At 44.2% G+C, this 22,480-nt stretch overlaps 1 protein-coding gene across 7 annotated transcripts in view; it reads left to right on the forward strand.

Moving 5' to 3' along the window:
* RNF144A (ring finger protein 144A) overlaps positions 1-22,480 on the forward strand; it is a 190,853-nt gene that overhangs the window by 140,401 nt on the left and 27,972 nt on the right. For all 7 annotated transcript variants that reach the window (XM_073568171.1, XM_073568172.1, XM_073568170.1 and 4 more), the window contains 2 exons: positions 12,353-12,457; positions 14,193-14,253. In XM_073568171.1, coding sequence (XP_073424272.1) covers positions 12,353-12,457; positions 14,193-14,253 — 166 coding nt within the window. The remainder of the gene's footprint in view (positions 1-12,352; positions 12,458-14,192; positions 14,254-22,480) is intronic.

The following is a 22,480-nucleotide window of genomic DNA, read 5'->3' on the forward strand; positions in this document are numbered from 1 at the left end:
ACAAATGCATATGGTATATATTTGTTGTACTCCAAATGTACAGGGAGTAGATGTATATAAATGTCTTACCTGTCTCAAGCCCTGTCTAACTGCCATGGTATAACTGCCAGTACTTTGATACATTTACTTAGATTACATGTGCATAAATGCCCCCTGCACTAATTTGACCTAATTTGAAAAAAATGGTGCATGGTGAAAATAACATAAAGCAACACATATGCCCCCAGAAAACACACACCACCAATCCTCTGTACTGCTATTGATGTCTCCTAATGGTATCCTGGCTTCTTCTTCTGGCACCACCACTGCAGCCAGTCAACAACTAGTGATTGAACGCGGCACTCATTTTTCGTCTGAGTAAGAAGAAAGATGTAGGAGAATGTTTTCGTCTAGCTCAGGAGGAACGTAACCGGTAACCACTGATTAACTGCAGCAGTAATCTATTGTCCCTGCTGAAAAAAGAAGGCAGGAGACCAACGGGGGATAGCGGCAGCCATACAGCGGAATATCCAATAGGTGAATATTTGTGTTTTTTTATGTTAAAACCACCATTGGACTGTTTTTAATTGAAGCAAAGCAGTGGACAACCCCTTTGGAGAACCCATTTCTCTTAGTGGGTGCGCTTAAAAGTTTGTAGGGAAAAAATGGAAACCTACGGCTTTGGTTTGTCAGCCACATGATCTTCACCATTGGTTGCCAGAAATTTCAGGACAGTCCGTAAAAATAGGGCCATATCTGCCCTGTCCGTAAAAAAAAAGGAGTCCGCAGTTTTTTTTAAAAATCATAGAATGGTAGAGTTGGAAGGGACCTCCTGGGCCATCTGGTCCAACCCCCTGCTCAAAGCAGGATTCGCTAAATCATCCCAGACAGATGTCTGTCCAGCCCCTGTTAGAAGACTTCTATTGAAGGAGAACTCACCACCTCTTGTTTTTTTTTTAAGCTAAAGAAACTTGTATAGATTATTTTGACTGCAATTATCATTATTTTCCAGTTTGCATCCTTTTAGAAGCTTTTTAGAAGCCCGGGAGCAGCTGCTATATTTGTATTATTATATGACGGACATGGTAGTGCCTTGACCGCGTATGTGTTTTTCCTTGACACCACTCTTTTACCACCATATTGTACCAAAAACACCACCCCCTTTCACACAATAAAAACACAACTCCTTATTCTTTGGATAATTTTGGCCACAGCGGCCAGTTTATTAACAAACAATTGCATAAAAACATGTATAAATAGATATGCAAAAACCTGAGGGGAGGGTGCTTGGAGCCAAAGATCTGGAATAATAATAGCAAAACACCAACAAATATCAACCACCACCTTTACCCTCAGCTGTAACCACCAGCTTGAGGGCACCATGTAACCCTTTTAGGGCAGACTCATCACCAAAGCTCCCGAGGTAAAAACCCCGTCCAGAGCCCGAACCAAAAGCCAAATCAGCCCCAAATAATTTCAGATTATCAGAATTTAACATACAGTTCCTTCCCCCGATAAATCAGCGTCAACTCCAAGAACCCCACCCCCTGCCAAACCTGCCGCTGTGACAACAGTATGATCTATAATACACAAAATGTACCTACAGTATAATCCCATAAACAAAAACATTGAAACCCACCACATACCCATCCAAAAAAGAGGGATGGTGGGTGGGTCTGTCTTCTCCAACTTCCTGAGGTTAACTGCCGATTTTCCCGCACTTTTTCCCTTACAACAAAATCCAGCACCCCCCCAAGACTCCCCCCCCCACACCCTTATAACTAATCCGAACCTCAGACTTCTTCATTTGAAAGAAAACCCATTTTGCCAACGCAGTCATGGGGAGCCTTCATTTAGCTGCGCCCATTACTGCCCCCATCTATACGAGCGCTCTTCAGAAATTCTGACTGCAAAAAAAAGGATTCCTTCGTGAAGAGAGTCTGGCAGCGCCTCTAAATCAATGGGCATCATCTGGCAGATGTCCGCTCTCTTATCGCAGCAATTATATCCTGAAATAATCTCTTTTTGTATAGGCGCCAGTTGTTTTTGCTTCTTTTTTTTTTTCTTTTCCCTCACAGAGAATCCCTGATGTTGTTTTCTTTTCGGAGCAGGACAGCTGCACACATTCATAATAGAAATATGGGGAGCCTATATTCCATGGGGCAGATGACGCTGAAATCTGCGGGACCCCATATATCTCCCCTGTATGGTAACCGGCCTGAATAGATTTCACTCGTTAATTACGGTTAATTGCAGTAATTCACCGAGGACGTGCAGCTTGTATGGACAGAGACGAAATTTCCAGCTGGATCAGCGAAGGAACAGACTCCGCAGCGCTCGCTCGCTGCATATTAAGAAGTAATCTGTACTTCCCAGGCAACCCTGGACACCATGTCAACACTTCTCCCTGGCACCAATCTCTTATGCTGTTTGGCATGCCGGCCAGGCTGATAACCAGGGTAAACAGGCCGGTTCCCAGGGCTAATTGTCCCATACACAAAGCTTTTCTCATTCTCAGCTCTTACTAGTGGGGGGTGGGGGAGTCAGAGATGTTGCTGGCTTGGATCTCTGTCAGGGTTTGTTGGGTGGACCTTGCAGCTCCTATAGAAAATCATACTTTGTTCCACATAGCGTATTAGGATCCCCCCATATCGCACTTCCAGGAGCTTTTATGACCTCCCACTCTACATATATAGACATTAAAGGGGTTGCCCACTACTCAGACTTCCCCGATTCAATTGATAAATTCCCCTTCAGTAATTAGCACTGCAGCCTAAAGCCCCCGTTACACAAAATCGGTGACTTTACAGTGATATTGCTAGCGATATCGCTGTGTCTGATACCTCCGACCGGCTCCCCCGCTGGTTATCGCTGGTCACGCGAGAAGGTCCTGGATCATTTCTCGTCGTCAGCTTCCTGCTGGGCTTCCTGTGGCGCTGACGAGCGACGCGTGGACGCGGGAGGACGTCAGGATTGCCGCGTCTGACAGGTAAGTAGCGACCCCCGACCCCAGCGATGTCGCGGTGAGATCTGCCTGTGTGGCAGCTCACTAGCGACCACTTAGCGATGCACCAGCGAACCTGACCGCGTCATATCACTGGTCGGGATCGCTGGTGCATCGCTAAGTGTAACGGTACCCTTACAGTGCTGGGTCCTAGGGTCAAATCCCACCAAGGACGACATCTGCAAGGAGTTTGTATGTTCTCCCCGTGTTTCCGTGAGTTTCCTCTGGCTTCCTTAAACACTCCAAAGACCTACCGATAGAGAATGTACAGTAGATTATGAGCCCCAATGGGGACACTGCTATTGTTTGTAACACTCTATGGAAATAATGGTGCTATGCAAGGGAGTAAAATGAATGAGATAACAACCTTTGCTCCTCTCCGTTGTCATTGGCTATCAGCAGTCGATTCACTCTCATTTTCTCCAGACGTAACTGATATTGCGGGGAAGTGAGAAAGTAGCAGCAGGTCTCACGTCTTCCAGGTGTCTGTTTGTCACACAAACATGCCCCTATTGGAAACGTTCCATCATGGAATGGCTCCAGTAGGGGGAAAATAGTGGATAACCCCTTTAACACAAAGTTGTTCCCTTTACAGCTATAACAGCTTCCATTCTTGTGGGAAGACTTTATTTATACAAGACTTGGGGATGAGTGATTGTGGGAATTTTTGCCCATTCATGCAGAAGAGCATTTGAGAGTCAGTGAGCTCACAACCTCCGTTTTATTTCATCCAAAAGTATTAGATAGGGTTGAGGTTGGGGCTCTGTGCGTCTTGTCGTGTTCTTCCACACCAAACCCACCCAACTATGTCTTTATGACCCTTGCTTTGTGGCGGCAGCTTTACACCACTCCATCCGACCACTGACATTGTGTTTGGTGATGTAAGGCTGCATGGAGCTGCTCGGCAATGAAGCTCTCCAGCCATGAAGCTCCAGGCGGGGGCGCAGTGTTTTTGCTGATGTTAATACCTGAGTAAGTTTGGACTGTGCAGTTATGGAGTCAGCAGAGCGTTGGTGACTTTTATTCCCTCTGCTCCTCGGCACTCGGCTGTTTACTTAGCCTTCACTAGTTATTATAGGGCGGGAACCCCCCAAAAATGACTATATTTACTAAGTAGCAAAGGCTAAACTGATAAATGTGGGCTGATATTAATAGGATAGAACGGCTCCATGGATATTGGCCCCCATGGGGGGCTGCAATTTTGCAATTTTATGCAATAAAATGCAATTTAATTATTTAAAAATCTTACTATTTTTTTGGATTTTATCTTTAGATTCTGTCTCTCAGAGTTGTACCCTACTTTGTAGGTGGGAAAATTTGCAAAATCGGCATTGTATGTCACACACACATGGACACGGATAGCATCGGTACTGTTTTTTTCCACTAGCGGTAATATTCGGATGTATGAAGGGGGCCTAATAGTAATTTAACTGACCGGGTAGAGTCTAAATGTGTTGCCTCTGGTTAATCATATGGAAATTACTTATATTTTGGTTGCCATGAGATTTGAGGCAGGACTCCGACTTGCAAGAGGCACAAGCGGTATATAAATGAGCTGTGGTGCTAATCTCCAGGAATCTGCCACTTCTCGGTGCCAGGATAATAAACCTCGTGTTATTCGGCCAAGTTTTTCTTGGCGTACAAAGCAATCACAAAGCACTTTCTTACAGTCATGCATTATGACAATATCCTAAAAAAAAAAGAGAGCATGGACCGCACCTCCAAAGAATCATACATTGATCGAATGCCGCTAGGCAAAAATATATAAAATTGAACATGAGGCTCTTAGTTTAACACTGTGATCATGAACCTCATATTCAGTTTTACGGTATATATTTTCGCCTAGCAGCATTAGATCATTGTATGATTTTTTTTTGGAGGCGCGGTCCATGCTCTTTTGTTTTAGAGTAATACATTATGACAATGCTTAGACTTTCATGGACGAAGTCTGGTGTTGGAGTTGTCCATAGTCCACTCCTAGGACGTAGGTGGGATGCGCTGTATAATTCAACTTCATCTTTCGAGACTCTTTAGAAAAAAAAAATATGACAGTCACTAAAGGTATAATTTGCTATTACTCTTTTTTTCCCCTCCTTGTCAATCACTAACGGAGGAATAGAGGTTGTCCCCGTTTTAGCATGAACTTTGAGAGCATCCGGTAGACCCGTGGAAAAAGAGAAGACTACCTGGGAGAGTTGTCAGGTGCCAATTAATTCCCCTAATCATTGATTGTACTTTCAAGGGGGGGGGGGGGGTTGTTGTTCTTCAAGATTCCCAACTTTAAACATTGGGACTAGAGATGAGCGAACTCTATCTGAAAACGGTCGCCGAATCTAGATGTGCCATATTCGTGCCGAATTTATGTTTAGCGATCGTTTTCCGAACAAGATTGTTCATCTCTAATTGGGACATGTGCTCTAGATGACTGTTGGGGATACAGCTGACAGACTCCTGATGAGCAGACATTGATCACCCTTCCATAAGAAAGTGCGGAGAGTGGATAAACTCCTCTTCCAGTCATCCCCAAATTTTTATGTGTTTATTTTTATCAGGGATTATAAATTGATTCCTGAGCTTACTTCTTTTCCTCAACTGAAAATACTGAACTTGTATGTATAGGGGGCATTCCAGTTACCATGGTGACGCAAACGTCACTTCCGGTCCGCGTTGTGATTCTGTTGGTTGGAGTTCCTTTTTTACAGTTGTGGCCAAAAGTATTGACACCCCTGCAATTCTGTCAGATAATACTCAGTTTCTTCCTGAAAATGATTGCAAACACAAATTATTTCGTATTATTATCTTCATTTAATTTGTCTTAAATGAAAAAACACAAAAAGAATTGTCCGAAAGCCAAATTGGATATAATTCCACACCAAACATAAAAAAGAGGGTGGACAAAAGTATTGGCACTGTTCGAAAAATCATGTGATGCTTCTCTAATTTGTGTAATTAACAGCACCTGTAACTTACCTGTGGCACCTAACAGGTGTTGGCAATAACTAAATCACACTTGCAGCCAGTTGACATGGATTAAAGTTGACTCAACCTCTGTCCTGTGTCCTTGTGTGTACCACATTGAGCATGGAGAAAAGAAAGATGACCAAAGAACTGTTTGAGGACTTGAGAAACCAAATTGTGAGGAAGCATGAGCAATCTCAAGGCTACAAGTCCATCTCCAAAGACCAGAATGTTCCTGTGTCTACCATGCGCAGTGTCATCAAGAAGTTTAAAGCCCATGGCACTGTGGCTAACCTCCCTAGATGTGGACGGAAAAGAAAAATTGACAAGAGATTTCATCGCAAGATTGTGCGGATGTTGGATAAAGAACCTTGACTAACATCCAAACAAGTTCAAGCTGCCCTGCAGTCCGAGAGTACAACAGTTTCAACCTGAACTATCCGTCGGCGTCTGAATGAATAGGGACTGAATGGTAGGAGACCCAGGAAGACCCCACTTCTTACCCCGAGACATAAAAAAGCCTGGCTGGAGTTTGCCAAAACTTACCTGAAAAAGCCTAAAACGTTTTGGAAGAATGTTCTCTGGTCAGATGAGACAAAAGTAGAGCTTTTTGGGCAAAGGCATCAACATAGAGTTTAAGGAGAAAAAAGAGGCATGCAAAGAAAAGAACACGGTCCCTACAGTCAAACATGGCGGAGGTTCCCTGATGTTTTGGGGTTGCTTTGCTGCCTCTGGCACTGGACTGCTTGACCGTGTGCAAGGCATTATGAAGTCTGAAGACTACCAACAAATTTTGCAGCATAATGTAGGGCCCAGTGTGAGAAAGCTGGGTCTCCCTCAGAGGTCATGGGTCTTCCAGCAGGACAATGACCCAAAACACACTTCAAAAAGCAATAGCAAATGGTTTGAGAGAAAGCACTGGAGACTTCTAAGGTGGCCAGCAATGAGTCCAGACCTGAATCCCATAGAACAGCTGTGGAGAGATCTAAAAATGGCAGTTTGGAGAAGGCACCCTTTCCAAATAAGAATGGTCTAAAATTCCAGCAGAGCATTGTAAGAAACTCATTGATGGTTACCGGAAGCAGTTGTTCGCAGTTATTTTGGCTAAAGGTTGTGCAACCAAGTATTAGGCTGAGGGTGCCAATACTTTTGTCTGGCCCATTTTTGGAGTTTTGTGTGAAATGATCAATGTTTTCCTTTTTGCTTCATTCTCTTTTGTGTTTTTTCATTTAAGACAAATTAAATGAAGATAATAATACCAAAGAATTTGTGTTTGCAATCATTTTCAGGAAGAAACTGAGTATTATCTGACAGAATTTCAGGGGTGTCAATACTTTTGACCACAACTGTATATCCTCCTTTCTTCTTATGATCGTCCCCCCTTAACGAAATCATTGCTGAAACGCGCGTTCGGGTGGGAGCATGTCCATCCAAGGACTTGAACCCATTGGTGTTATTTGTTTGTAGATAACTGTTAGGGACGGTGGAACGCACTAAATATTAAATAATAGAAAGTGCGTTCGCCGCCCGGGGTCCACCGTGCAGTAAGAGTTAAACCTGCTGCTAGACAATGGCAGACGCGCTATATGACGGTATAGCACACATGGGTTATAACGTCACCCGATGTGTGCTGGGCGTACTCTGTTGATTCACAGAGTCGTTTAAGGCATGAACATAAATGCCGAGCCTGTTGACCTCACAGGACTCAGCGGAGTGCACGCACGGTATGTGGTCACAGGACTAAACCCAAGACTCGGGGCGATGTCCGTCTAGACATATCGTGCGTGCGGCGTCGCTACCGCGGACGCCAACTAGTGCTGCTACAGCAGCGCGGCGACTGACCCAGCCGCAATGCGACAGTGCCCAAGAGGGGCGCACTGTCGGACGCTAGTACTGTGGAGGATGTGCCGTGTGGCCAGTAACTTGCCACTGACTGGAGCTGACTCTATAACTAGATCCCTATATGCACTCGTAATATCAGAGGGAGGGGAATCTTAATGAGTCATTTGCAGTCCATACATCCATCACCATTCACACAGTAGCAATTAGAGTCTATACTAGCGCGTGGCCAAGCGGCCATGTGGACCTTTTATAGCCGTGCCCTTCCGGGACCTTCCAGATCTCTGAGATGGACCAATGAGATCAGGAGAAGGACCTGAGCATGTGACTCCCGATCTCCAATGAGAGATCGTCTCGTGAGCATGACCAGTAGCGCGACGAGAGGACTTAGCCTCTGGAGCGTTTTGCTGCAAAGCAGCCTGCATTGCTATTGCTGACCCAAAGGTGGCAGCTAGAGCCAGACCCACAGAGGAGGTCTGGGCAGAGCATCTGGGACGCTGAGACTGCTGAGCAATCTCCTCTGCAGTCGATAGATAATGAGAGAGCGCAGAATGTGAGGCTCTGGATTCCTGCTGAGTCGCTGCAGGAACCCGACGCCTAACAGATAACTATACATTCTATCTACGGATTATATACTTGTACTATTTTGCTTATAAGATTATGCCTTAGATATTGTACTGTTGGTCATGTAGAGCCGATTGGCAACATATAGAAGTGCAGGTGGCTGTAAGCATGAACGTATTCTTATAGAATCCTCCCTGGCCTAAATATTTTTTTTCACGTGTACATTCACTCGGTGTTAAACATACACTGCAATCTGAACAGCTCGATTGAATGACATTGGTCCTAGTGAGGTCAATTTTTTCAGTGTACCAAAAATAAGGTGGTGTGAATGCAGCCTTAGCATCATATACATAATTTTTATATATTTTACAGTATATACCGCGATTAAAAAGCAAGTAGGGGTTAAAAATGACTTTTCGCTGAAACGCTGTTTGTCACCGATTGGCATGATCTCATATATTACTTTTTCACGTCATCTCTTCTGACCTGAGAGTAACATGTACACAGGCGACTTGGATGTTTGCTGAAGTCTTGGTATCGGTGGTTGAACCCAGGGCTGCCACTAGGAATTTCGGGGCCCCATACTGGCAAAATTTTCGGTGGCCCCTTGAAACTCCGCCCAGGCTCCACCCTAGCTCCGCCTCAACCCCTCGAACCTTTCAAAGTCCCACTGCCCTTTCTTGGAACAACTCCACTTCTGCACCATGTCCTCACCAATCACACATTGACAGTTCCCATCACCACATACATAGCAGGCAGCTTTTGTTTTGACCAAAAGAGTTTTTAATCCACCACCACGACAAAGTAGACTCTTTTGGCCGGGCCCTATTCTACTGTAACTTACTAAACAGTTGCTAAGATATCCAATACAATGTTGGTATATTTTTGTAAATTTTTCCATTTTTAAAATTACCAATAATGCCACATACAAGTGACAAATACCACCACATGGTGAACTAAAATCCCACATACAGTACAAGGAAGAAATACCATCACGCCATGACCAGACCACATTTTACCACCACATAGTGACCGGGGCCCCCTCTGCTCGTCCGGCCCCATCCAGTAAGGACAGTAATGCCCTGATAGCGGCCCTGCTTAGGTCAGTGGGTTTGGGAAGGATACTTATATTATAAAGTCTTCTGGAATATTAGGGATAATTAAAGTATATAAAAGAATTGTCCAGCTGAAAAAAGTGTAAGGCCGGGGTCACACGAGTGATGATTCTCTCATGTGAGAGAATCGGCTCAATTATGCTACTGACACTCGGCCCAAACTCTCATCTGAGTGTCATCTGATTCTCTTGCATGAGATAATCGGAGCACATTGAGAAGACAGGGAACTTCATTTCTCCATCTTCTCCATTGTCTGAGTTCAGCCTGATGTTTCACACACATCCATAGATTTCAATGGGTCCGTGTGATCCGAATGCCAGAGCCACTCACGGCGTGCTGCAGATCATTTTTCCACAGACGAATTCAGTCTGTAGAAAAAAATCACAGATCTGTGATGCCCCATAGTGTAACACTGTGCCGAGTGTTCTGCAATAAAACATTACATAGCAGCACTCAGCCGTGTTATACGCTCTTGTGAGCAAGGACTAAAGCCCCCGTCACACATAGCGATCTCGCTAGCGAGATCGCTGCTGAGTCACAAGTTTTGTGATGCAACAGCGATCTCACCAGTGAGATCGCTATGTGTGACACTGACCAGCGACCGGCCCCCTTGCCACTTATCGCTGATCGTCCTGGAATGGCCAGGACATTTTTTTGATCGCTCGTCTCCCGCTGGCCAGCATACATCGGTGCGTGTGACAGGCGGGAGACCAGCGATCAGCGAGCTGCCGCTGGTAACTAAGGTAAACACCGGGTTTCTAAGCGGCGCGCAGCGCTTAGAAATCCGATGTGTACCTTGGTTACCAGCTCCCTGCACCAGCGCGCTGGTAACTAAGGTACACAGTGGGTAACTAAGCGACGTGCGTCGCTTGTTACCCACATGTCGCTGGTGATCATCGCTGGTGAGATCTGCCTGTCTGACAGCTCACCAGCGATCATGTAGCGACACACCAGCGATCCTGACAAGGTCATATCGTTGTCGGGATCGCTGGTGCGTCGCAATGCGTGACGGGGCCCTAAGACTCTTCATTCCCCCTGCAGATCTTCTCTCATTAGCCTCTCATGCTGGAGTCTGGCCTTAGTTACTTTTCTGTAATACTGTGGAATTTTTGCATACTTTTAGGGTATGTGCACACGTTGCGGATTCTGCTGCAGATTTTTCCACGTAGATTTGACTAAATCCACATGTAAAGACCTGCGTTTCACCTGCGGATTTTCTGCAGATTTAGTGCGGATTTCCCCTGCGCTTTGACACCTGCGTATTCCTATAAAGGAGCAGGTCTCAAAACGCTGCGGATCCGCGCAAAGGATTGACATGCTGCCAATTTAAATCCGCAGAAAATCCGTGTGGAAAAATCCGGAGCATGTGCACCACATTTTTGGTTTTAGACAGACTTTAATGGTACTGTACAACGCAGCAGAATCTGCTGCAGATCCGCAACGTGTGCACATACCCTAATATGTACGATATATATATATATATATGTAGTGTGTGGTTGTTACATAACATCTCCAGAAGGTGAGGCTATTCATCAGCTATAAATCGTGATGAGCAGTGTCCTGGCCCCCTGCTCCCTCCAGAGAAGGATAAGGCTGCTGTGCCCCCTCTGCCCCCTGACAGGACACCACAGCTCCATTTTGAAGACTGAAGTTTTTTAGACAAGTTTGGAGAGTAAATGCAGGGAATCTTGAGAGGGGGCTGCTGTGTCCTGTCAGGGGGCAGGCTGGGCTCAGCGGTCTTATGCTTCTCTGCAGGAGGTGAAGGGGGCACTCAGCTCTGCTCTTTTCTATAGCTGATACAAACCGGGGTCAGACTCAGGACATAGCAGTGTCCTCGGTGAGCGGCTGGTGTGCTGATAGTATGGCTGCCGCTGTCACTGAGCACACAGCCGGCTCACTGAGGATGCTGGGCTGCAGGGACTGGACTGGAACCTGTCAGGAGACCGGCCATACATTAAACAACACAGGCTCAGACACTCACTATGGGGCTACGCTGCTCCTGCTGCTTAGGCCTGTTTCACACATCCGTTTGTGTCCATCAGTCAAAATCCGCCGTTTTGCAAAAAAACGGATCCGCCATTTTTCTTAGCGAATCCGTTTTTTTCCCCATTGATTTGCATTACCGGCGGATCTTGACGGATGGCCATCCGTTGGATCCGTTTTTTTGCGGATCTGCCAAAATTTTGAGGTCCGCCGACATGCCCGAACGGACCATGCAACGTTTTTTCGGGCGGCCAGATCCGCATTTCTCACTGCGCATGCCCGAAAGACTTCACTCAGCCGGAAATTTAACCCTAAACTCTGTTCTGGCGGCTGAAAAATTCTCTCTCTCTCTCCTTCCCCAGGCAGCGGTTCCTTTAAAATTCTTCCTTTGATGGATCCGTTAAAATAACGGTCCGGTGCCAAACGTTGTGGTCAGTACAGGAACGGATCCGCTATCCCCCATTTTAGCGGATTTTAACTGACAAAAAAACTGATGTGTGAAACAGGCCTTAGTGACTCACTCCTGACTGTGTGACAGGGGAGAATACTGTAACTACACTAAGCCCGCGCTCAGCCAGGATTGGATGCTGGAAAGTCCCGCCTTCCTGTTGCTCAGCACTGGCTGCCTCTCCCACCTGTCTGTCACAATGACTCCTTCTCCTCCATACACACAGCGCTCCGGTTTATGAAAATTCTGACCGCGGGCCCCTCCAGCCCCCGGGCCCCTTACACCAGTAAGGCTAATAATGCCCTGATGGCGGGCCTGGTTGAAGCAGCAATGTCCAAGTCACCCCTGATTAATACATGTCTCTTTAAGATGTTTCCTAGCTTTTATATTTGATACATACACTAATATCACAGCACGTAATGAGATGAAGTTGTTTTCCTTTTCTCTTCTTTCTTATAACAGTGTTTAAAACAATACGTAGAACTTCTGATCAAGGAAGGTTTAGAGACTGCTATCAGCTGCCCTGATGCCGGTTGTCCGAAGAGAGGCCATTTACAAGAGAACGAGGCAAGTAGTCTCCAAAACTTTCCGCACTTTGTAATTTGCTGGTGGAAATAGAGGGAATCAATTCTGGTAGACTAAAATGGGCAATAAAAGTCACTAAGTAGGCACTTAATACAAACTTAGCACTACGGCTGCAAGTCCCAGCCACACCGCAGATCTTCTGATTCCTACGACGCCACTAGTTCCGGTCATTAAGCCTGCCAGAATTTCCAGACATAATTCTGATGCAATAATACGAGATTCAGGCTTCGGCATTGCACTTTGTAATGACTATATACAGTGCATCTCCCCTGCTTGTATATAGAGAGAGCATAACGCGACTACAGGCAAAGAGCAGCTGGGATACGCATGCATTAGAGGTCATCCTCCCCACCTAAATACAAATTTAAAGGGATTCTGTCACCTGGCTTTTACTGCCCTATCTGAGTGCAGCCTAATGTAGAGGCAGAGATCCAGATTCCAGCAATGTGTCACTTACTGGGCTGCTTGTTGCAGTTTTGATAAAATCCTTGTTTTATCTGCTGTAGAGCTACCAGTTGGGCTGTGTATAACCCCTGCCCACACCAGTGATTGGCTGCTTTCTGTGTACATAGGAAAAAGCTGCCAATCAGTGATGGGGGCGGGGTTACTGAGAATATTAAGGACTACATGGCAGCAGGGTTACTAGTCCTTTAGTGATAATCTCCTGCTAATTAAACAGTGATTTTATCACAACTAAAGCACATCGCTGGAATCAGGGTCTCTGACTCTACATTATGCTGCTCTCAGATTAGGTAGCGAAAACCTGCTGACACATTCTGTGTAACTGGGTGCACAGTTAACAGTTATGTAAGTGGATTAGCCCCCATAAAAAGCATACATCTAGCATATTAACCCTTCCATTAAGTGTCCATACAACACTTTTTAATCAAAATGGGAATTAGGTTGTCTGTAGCTCTCCTGGCATGGCCCAGGGCTCAGTGCACGTCTAGCCCACCCTATTAGCATGGCAGGACCCCTCCATATATCTATCCATAACTTTCCCATAAAGAGCACTCCCTTAAAATAAGCCCCCGCTAAGAGTCTAGTCTCCTCTGATGGCCTGCAGAGCTGGCCTGTAACTTAGTCAATGGCCAGGGCACAATAGAATGAAAAATCCTTCATTCTTAGGAAGGGAAATAATTTTTTAATAAGAGGTATATTACAAATTTACTCGTTTGAACAAGAATTTTGAAATTTAACTGATATGAGAGGGTGAGACAAAAGTGATGCAGAACTGCGTTAGTAATGCAGTTACTCAGGTTCTTGCCTAAGTGACCTCTCATCTGTAAGTCTGTCAGTAACAGCAGGCGTTTATTCTCGGATGTGTGTTTCAGCCAATTGTTTCTCCTCTTATATGAAAAACGATGGGCAGCACGGTGGCTCAGTGGTTAGCATTGCAACGCTGGGGACCTGGGTTCAAATCCCACCAAGGACAACTTCTGCAAGAAGTTTGTATGTTCTCCTTGTGGCTCTCCCCAGCAGATGTTGATGGAAAGAAGGATTGGGCATGTTGGATTTCAATATGCCCTATCCATTATTCTGAAAGGAATTAAGCTGCTGTCAGACCAGAGAGGTCTATCGAAGGCTCAATCCCCTCTCCCTGTTGAGCCGGGCATGCATGTTTATATGGGATAGAATCAGGAAGAATAGCTCTTTGGCTGATGGCTATTTCAGATGTATGGCTTCCTTTACTTAATATATTTTTATTTTTTCACAGATTGAATGCATGGTTGCAGTGGAAATAATGCAAAGATACAAGAAATTACAGTTCGAAAGAGGTAACTGATTTTTAATTCTAAATCTTTTTATAGCCAATCATAAAAAATGTTCCAATAGATCAGAGTTTGATTGAGCGAGTAGGTGTCCATACCTCAGGTACAGCGGGGGGCAGATGATGAGTCACTGGACCCAATAAGTGATGCTTACTATGGTCAGGGACTTATTACTGACAGGGACAATGTACCAACGATAGACGACAACCCTAGCAACTATTGAAACTGAGACTTCATATTGTCATGCTCACAATAAAGACTTGCATATATAACCTGAGTTTGCAGTGCTCCAGAAGTAAATACCGAGTGGCACGCCGTATCTCCTCACCCCGACGCGCGTTTTGCTCATGCTTCTTTCTGGGGGTGTGTCCCTGTCAGAGGAACTATTGCAATTAAGCACATGCACTTTAGCACTATGTTGTACCATTAACATGTCTGGCTATAGGGGCACACTATCTGTGTGAGAGGCTCTAATGAGGACCCTCATTTGCACATGCTGCATTCTATACATATGTGGCTATTAGGTTGACATTAGGGGTTTCTCTTTGCATAAGTGTGGCGTTCTCATGTGGTGTATGGCTGAGGGTTGTACTCCTGAAAGGGTATGACGTATCTTATGGTGGCCAAGCTTTCTGTCAGGAGAAGAGTCTTTCCTTCTCAAATTACACACGCACAGGAAACTCCACAATGCAATGTTTGCACAGTAACTGCCTCTAGGCAGAACATGATGATGGTGGTGGTAGTAGTTGGTGCATTTGAGCCCTAGTCATGAAGCAGCTATAAGAATTTAAAACAGAAGTCTTTTTACTGAAGGTAATGGGGCAAATTATTATTTACAAACAGCGGGAAACTGAGGTACAGGATTACACTCATGGTTGATGATTGCTTTGTACCTTCAGACAGGCAGATCTTAGTAACCTCTGATTTTATTAAGTCTGAATATTTGTTCTTCAGCACTGTGCTTTGCTTCTGCCCTGAGGTAATTCTTCCTCCTAGAAGTGCAATGGTAGTCCTCCCCGTTGAGCGGACTGCATTAACGCTATGTGAACCTGGCCTTATGGAAGTGCCCCTCCCAGTAGTACAGGCTGATCTGTGTCTCCATGGCTCTGACATTTTCACTAGCTAATATTGTATAATATCATAGTTCCTGTTCTGCAATTTTCTCTCCATGTGCTTGACCACTTTACTACAGCCCATTTTATTTACCGTCCTTGAGACGCTGTGGAGTTCTGTGTTCAACCTCTTCCCGTCCCTGCTGCTATCTCTAACACTGTGAGTGTGTACCTTTTAGTTAATAAAGTTGTGCTAATTTTCGGTCTGCAATTCTCTCTCCTTGTTTGAATGCAGTTTGCAGCCTGATCCAAGTTTCAGAATGTTCTCTTGTGGGAGTGCCCCTCCCAGTAGTACAGGCTGGAGATGAGGTCTGTGTCTCCAGGGCGCTGAGCTTTTCACTTGCTAATATATGGTCACAGCTTCTGTCCTGCAATTTCCGCTAAATTGTGCTTCTCTCCGTTACTAAAGCCAGTTGTATTTGCCCTCCTTGAAATGCTTTCTCCCTTCTTCAGCCAATGGAACTCTGTATATAACCCCTTCCGGTCCCTGCTGCTATCTCTAACACTGAGAGAGTTGAGAAAGGTGTAGAGAGCCACAGTAGGAAGAGCTTCTTCATTTGTAGAGATAGTGTTGGAGGAAGAGTCTGGAGGTTCCTATTTACATTAGACTGACGGACAATTCTGCCAATTCTTGCACATTCGGGTGACTTTAGTTGAATATGTATGCGGACCTTTACAGACACTCTGCAGCAGATGGTATAAAATTTTTTACCACCTTCACGACATATGACTTAAAAAGGTTGTCCGACCACAAAAGCACAATTTTTTTTAAGATAATCTGTGATGTATTGTGATATACAACACCTCTAGAATTTTTTGGGGTTTCTGCCTTCTATTCCTCCTGAATTCTATTTCATTCCCTGCACCCACTTTGTCCACCTGCGGCTCTACCAAACTTGACAGCTCCCTGTGCTTTATCTAACCTGACAGCCAGAGATGGCACCGCCTGGCTTCAATCTCTAGCCCCGCCCTCTGCACACTGATTGGCTGTCACTATCTGCCCCTGCGCTCATCTCTGTCATCACTCCAGTATTGGAAAGGGCAGCAGTGACCTCATCTATGGAAAGCAGCACAATCACTGCACTCCACATCACATCCGCAGTGGGGACAGAGCTCCACATGTTTCCACACCACTTCCACAGTGGTGACAGAGCTCCTCATGTCCACCACATCACCTCGACAGTGGTGATAGAGCTCCACATGTCCACCACACCACCTCCACAGTGGTGATAGAGCTCCACATGTCCACCACATCACCTCCACAGTGGTGATAGATCTCCACATGTCCACCACATCACCTCCACAGTGGTGATAGAGCTCCACATGTCCACCACATCACCTCCACAGTGGTGATAGAGCTCCACATGTCCACCACATCACCTCCACAGTGGTGATAGAGCTCCACATGTCCACCACATCACCTCCACAGTGGTGATAGATCTCCACATGTCCACCACATCACCTCCACAGTGGTGATAGAGCTCCACATGTTTCCACACCACGTCCACAGTGCTGATAGAGCTCCACATGTCCACCACATCACCTCCACAGTGGTGATAGAGCTCCACATGTCCACCACATCACCTCCACAGTGGGGACAGAGCTCCACATGTTTCCACACCACCTCCACAGTGGTGATAGAGCATCACATTTCCCCACATTACTCCTGACATACTAGTACTGTAAAAAGTCTACTGTGATGTGTGTGTATATCTACATATATACCACATAATACACTTCAGCTGCTGCAGAACCTCAGTGCATAGTAATGTGCGTATGGATGGATGGACACATGGATGAGGGAGGGAAGGATGCACACAGCCCATTATACTCACCTATGTAGATACCTTTTCCTTCCTGGTTCCTCCAGTCAGCTGAGTCATTGCCCTGCTTCCTGCACAGTGTGCTGCACAGGAGGCAGGAGGGGAAGGGTCTGGCAGAGACTGGGGGCTGTTATGACCCTTCTGTTAGAATCAGGACACAGCTACTTACATGACTGTGTGTGTATCTAGGACACCATGCAGAATACTAACAGGGAGTATATTACAAACTGTCAGAATTCTGCATCCTAGGTACACATACAAAACATACAAAAAGCCTGGAGAACCCGCTTTAAACATACATCATATGTTGTGTCCCTGCGGCTCTTAGCCTGTTGAATCCCACTGTCAGTCTCTGACAACAGCAGTTAACATACACAGACAGGTTGCCTGTCAAACCTCGCGTCATGACAGCCATTTCTAATAAAAATTGTCATTATGATTCTCCTGTGGTTGTGGTTTTCTCTATACAGAGCCATGCTAATGCACGGCTATGTATTGTACAAACGGTCAGATGGTCGCAGCTACAAGTCCCCTAAGGGGACCAATAAATGCAATCCAAAGTAAAAAAAAAATGTTTCTAAATAAATTTAAAAATGCAAAAGTTCAAATTGACCCCCTTTTTGCGCCATAAAAATAAAACAATTTAAAAAATATTAAATAAAAAATACACATATTTGGTATCGCTTTCCCGATCTAAAAAAATATAGAATAAATTGATCTGATCATTAAGCAGTGTAATGTAAAAAAAAATCAAAATGAACTACGTTTTTTTGGCTATTGCAATATAAAGCAATAAGAATGAATAAAAGCATCAGATCTACCCCAAAATGATATCAGTAAAAATGTCAGTTCAGGGCACAAAAAATATGCCATCACCCAGTCACAGATCCCGAAAAATGAAAACGCAAAATATGTTTTCTTATAAATTTCCAATTTTTTTTTTTTTTCATCACTTAAATAAAAAAATATATAAATGTTTGGTATCTGCGTACTCGCAATGACCTGGACAATCATACTACCCAGTCATTCTTATCAACTAATGAACATGGTAAATAAAAAAAACTCTAAAAACTATTGTGAAATTGCACTTTTTTTTGCAATGTTAGCGCACTTTGATTTTTTCCCGTTTTCCAGTACATGATGTAGAAGGAGTGAATGGTGTTATTCAAAAGTTCAACTTGTCCAACCAAAAAAACAAGCCCAGATATGGCTATATTGATGGAAAAATAAAAAAGATATTGCTCCTGGAATGAAGGGAGGAAAATAAGAGGAAAAAAAATGGAAAATGGCCACAGTGTGAAGGGGTTAATGAAGATTAGTGAAGACAGTCTTGCTGAACTTTGCACTTAGGAAGCAAATGAGCATTTAAAAAAAAATATCTGCAAAGGTGTAAAAAGGCTTTAAGCTACTGGGTTCATTGCTAATGACCAAAACAAAGCGGAAAGTTGGAATGAGTTTTGATTAACTTCTCGTCTTGACCAGTGATGAGTACGGCACATCATTTCTGGACTTTAATAGGTACCTCGTTATCTGAAAACCTGTGCCTTGGTACCAGAACAATTGCATAATAATTACCAAAGCAAGGAAGCCATGAATTGAAGCTTTGTTCCCTCGCAGAAGGTTTTCTATTATTGTCTTTCCAGCCAGAATCACATCAAAGATTAGGAAATCACAAGCATCTAAACCTATCTCCCTAATTACCAGCCAGGTCTTAGGGCCCCGTCACACATAGCGACTCACCAGCGATCCCAACAACGATATCAACGTGTCAGGATCGCTGGTGAGTCGCTACATGATCGCTGGTGAGCTGTCAAACAGCTTCACCAGCGATCAGCACCAGCAACGCCGAGCGCGCGGCGTCACTGTGTACTTTAGTTACCAGCGCGCTGATGCAGGGAGCTGGTAACTAAGGTACACATCGGGTTTCTAAGGGGAGTGCGCCCAGTGCTTAGAAACCCTGCGTTTACCTTAGTTACCAGCGCGCTGGTCTCCCGCCTGTCACACAGCGATGCGTGCTGGCCAGCGAGAGACCAGCGACCAAAAAAATGTCCAGGGCTTTCCATCAACGATCAGCGATACCGGCAGGGGGGCCGGTCGCTGATAAGTGTCACACACAGCGTCTCGCTGGTGAGATCGCTGTTGTGTCACAAAACTTATGACTCCGCAGCGATCTCGCTGCCGAGATCGCTATGTGTGACGGGGCCCTTAGATTGTGCCAGCCTGTCCTTTCATCTTTGTGTTGAAAAAAAAAGTAATTGATTTAGTAGTAAACCTTTTCAGGGCATGATATAATATTGATCTAAATAGCATTATTTCAAGGGTTAATTCACTTACGTGAGAAATTTTCAGCAAAATCTTCTACTTACCATAAGTAACATTCAAGACCAGTAGTTAGAGGGCGCTACTACTCCAAGTGATGACGGTGATGCCCAAGAAAGGTCTCATGTTAAGGACTCGTAGTGTTCCTACTTGGATTTGCTCACGCTGCAGTCTTTTATTGACCGAGTCCATGAAAATTTGCAGCAATGAAAATAAAAGTGTATCACCGGGTCTGATTTACTATTTCAAATGTGCCACAAATGATATTGATGACCTATCCGATATCCAAAACCCTCATTGATCTGATGGTAATGACAGATCCTTGGGATAGGTTATCAGTATTATAAGGACACTCAAACCCTTTAACGTGAAAATGTGGTTGCCCCCCTTTAAAACATTAATTAGCTGTGGTTTATCACATCTTTGGGAAGCAAAGTTCAAACTCCCTAGACACACCCAGGCCTGATTACTGACACACCTGTCCTCAGTCAAGAAATCACTTAAATAGGACCTGCCTGACAAAGTGATGTAGACCAAAAGATCCTCAAAAGCTAGACATCATGGTGCTATCCAAAGAAATTCTGGAACAAATGAGAAGCCAAGTAATTGAGATCTAACAGTCTGGAAAAGGTTATAAAGCCATGGAAGAGTGGTGAACCTTCCCAGGAGTGGCTGACCAACCAAAATTTCCCCAAGAGGTCACATAACCAGGTTCCCCGCATCATGTTCCCACATGCTTTATGCATCCATTAGCCCTCTGCATCTGTACTGTTACACACTTAACATTATGGCTGGTCCATACATTCAGGGCAACTGTTACCACCCACCTTTCGTGTCTCCCTTTTTTTTCTCATAGATTGTAAGCTTGCGAGCAGGGCCCTCATTCCTCTTGGTATCTGTTATGATCTATGTGATTATTGTTATGCTGTAACGTCTATTGTCTGTACATGTCCCATCTGAAATGTAAAGTGCTGCGGAATATATCGGCGCTATAGAAATAAAATTTATTATTATTATTACAAAAAATTCTACCACAGCATCCAAAGAACTGCAGGCCTCCCTTGCCCCAGTTAAGGTCAGTGTTCATGACTCCACCATAAGAAAGAGACTGGGCAAAAATGGCCTGCATGGCAGAGTTCCAAGACGGAAACCACTGCTGAGCAATTAAAACATAAAGGCTCATCTCAGTTTTGCCAGAAAACATCTTGATGATCCCCAAGACTTTTGGGAGAATACTCTGTTGACTAATGAGACAAAAGTTCAACTTTTTGGAAGGTGTATGTCGCATTACATCTGGCATAGAAGTAAGACAGCATTTCAGAAAAGGAACATCATACCAGCAGTAAAATATGGTGGTGGTAGTGTGATGGTCTGGGGCTGTTTTGCTGTTTCAGGACCTAGAAGATTTGCTGTGGTAAATGGAACCATGAATTTTGCTGTCTACCAAAAAATCCTGAAGGAGAATGTCCGGTCATCTGTTCGTAACCTCAAGCTGAAGTGCACTTGGGTTATGTAGCAGGACAATATTCCAAAGCACACCAGCAAGACCACCTCTGAATGGCTTAAGAAAAACAAAATTAAGACTTTGGAGTGGCCTAGTCAAAGTCCTGGCCTTAATCCAATTGAGATTATGTGGCATAAACTTAAAAAGGCGGTTCATGCTCGGAAACTCGCCAATGTGGCTGAATTACAACAATTCTGCAAAGATGAGTGGGCCAATATTCCTCCAGAGTGTTGTAAAAGACTCATTGAATGCTTGATTGCAGTTGTTGCTGCTTAGGATGACCTGACAACTTATTAGGTTTAGGGGACAAACATTTGTTCACATAGGGCCCTGTTGGTTTGGATTTCTATTTTCCCTTCATAACAAAGACCTTCATTTAAAAACTGCATTTTGTGATTACTTGTGTTATCTTTGTCATTTATATTTGTTTGGTCATCTGAAACATGTAAGTATGACAAATATGCAAAAGAATAGGAAATCAGGAAGGGGAAGGAAAATTAACTCATTTAGAGCAGCAACACTTCTCAGGAGAAAAAAAGTTGTGACGCTTAACAAAAGGCTGGAAAAGTGGTACTAACGAAAAGCAACCGAAGGGTGAATTTTCAACTAAGTCACATGACTGGTTAATTCATAACTGACTCAATGATCTACTCAAAAGTGGTAATAAATGGTTGCACATCCAATTGGAAGAGTGGCGTACCACAAGGCTCTGTCTTGGATCCAGTGTTCAACATTTTTATAAATTACATTGATAGGGAACTGAAGGTAAATTAATCAAATTTGCAGACTATGCAAAGCTAGGAGGGATAACTAACACTAGAAAAGACAGAGAAAGGATTCAGAAAGATCTAGAAAAGCTTGCACAATAGGCAGCGATTAATAGAATGGTATTTAACAGGGCAAAATGCAAAATTCTACATTTAGGCAAGAAAAACAAAAATTACATCTACAGAATGGGAGGAATAGAACTAAGCAACAGCACGAGTGAAAAAGACTTGTTATAATAGATAACAGTGTGATGCAGCAGCAAAAAAAGGCAAACACAGTTCTGGGATGTATTAAGAGAAGCATAGAGACTTAATAGCTGTCTACACATATCTAAAGGGATGTCAAAGTGTAGAGGGATCATTCTTATTCTCATTTGCACATGGAAACTCGAGAAGCAATGGAATGAACAACCGCATCAAATTGTGTAGCAATTTCAGAAAAATTTTCAATATAAAATTGTAAAGACATTGAATATCTCACCATCTACAGTACATAATATCATCAAAAAATTCAGAGATTCTGGAGAAATCCATGTGCACAAAGGACAAGACCAACGGTCAATATTGGATGCTTGTGATCTATCGACCACCAGTCAGCATCACATTATAAACAGACATGATTCGATGTTGGAAATCCCTGCATTTGTCTCAGGAATACTTCTAGAAATAATTTTCTGTGAATACACTTCCGTGCAATCCACAAATGCA

This window comes from Dendrobates tinctorius, unplaced genomic scaffold (genome assembly GCF_039654945.1).
Source record: "Dendrobates tinctorius isolate UK_male_01 unplaced genomic scaffold, ASM3965494v1 ptg000021l, whole genome shotgun sequence".
Taxonomy (NCBI): domain Eukaryota; kingdom Metazoa; phylum Chordata; class Amphibia; order Anura; family Dendrobatidae; genus Dendrobates; species Dendrobates tinctorius.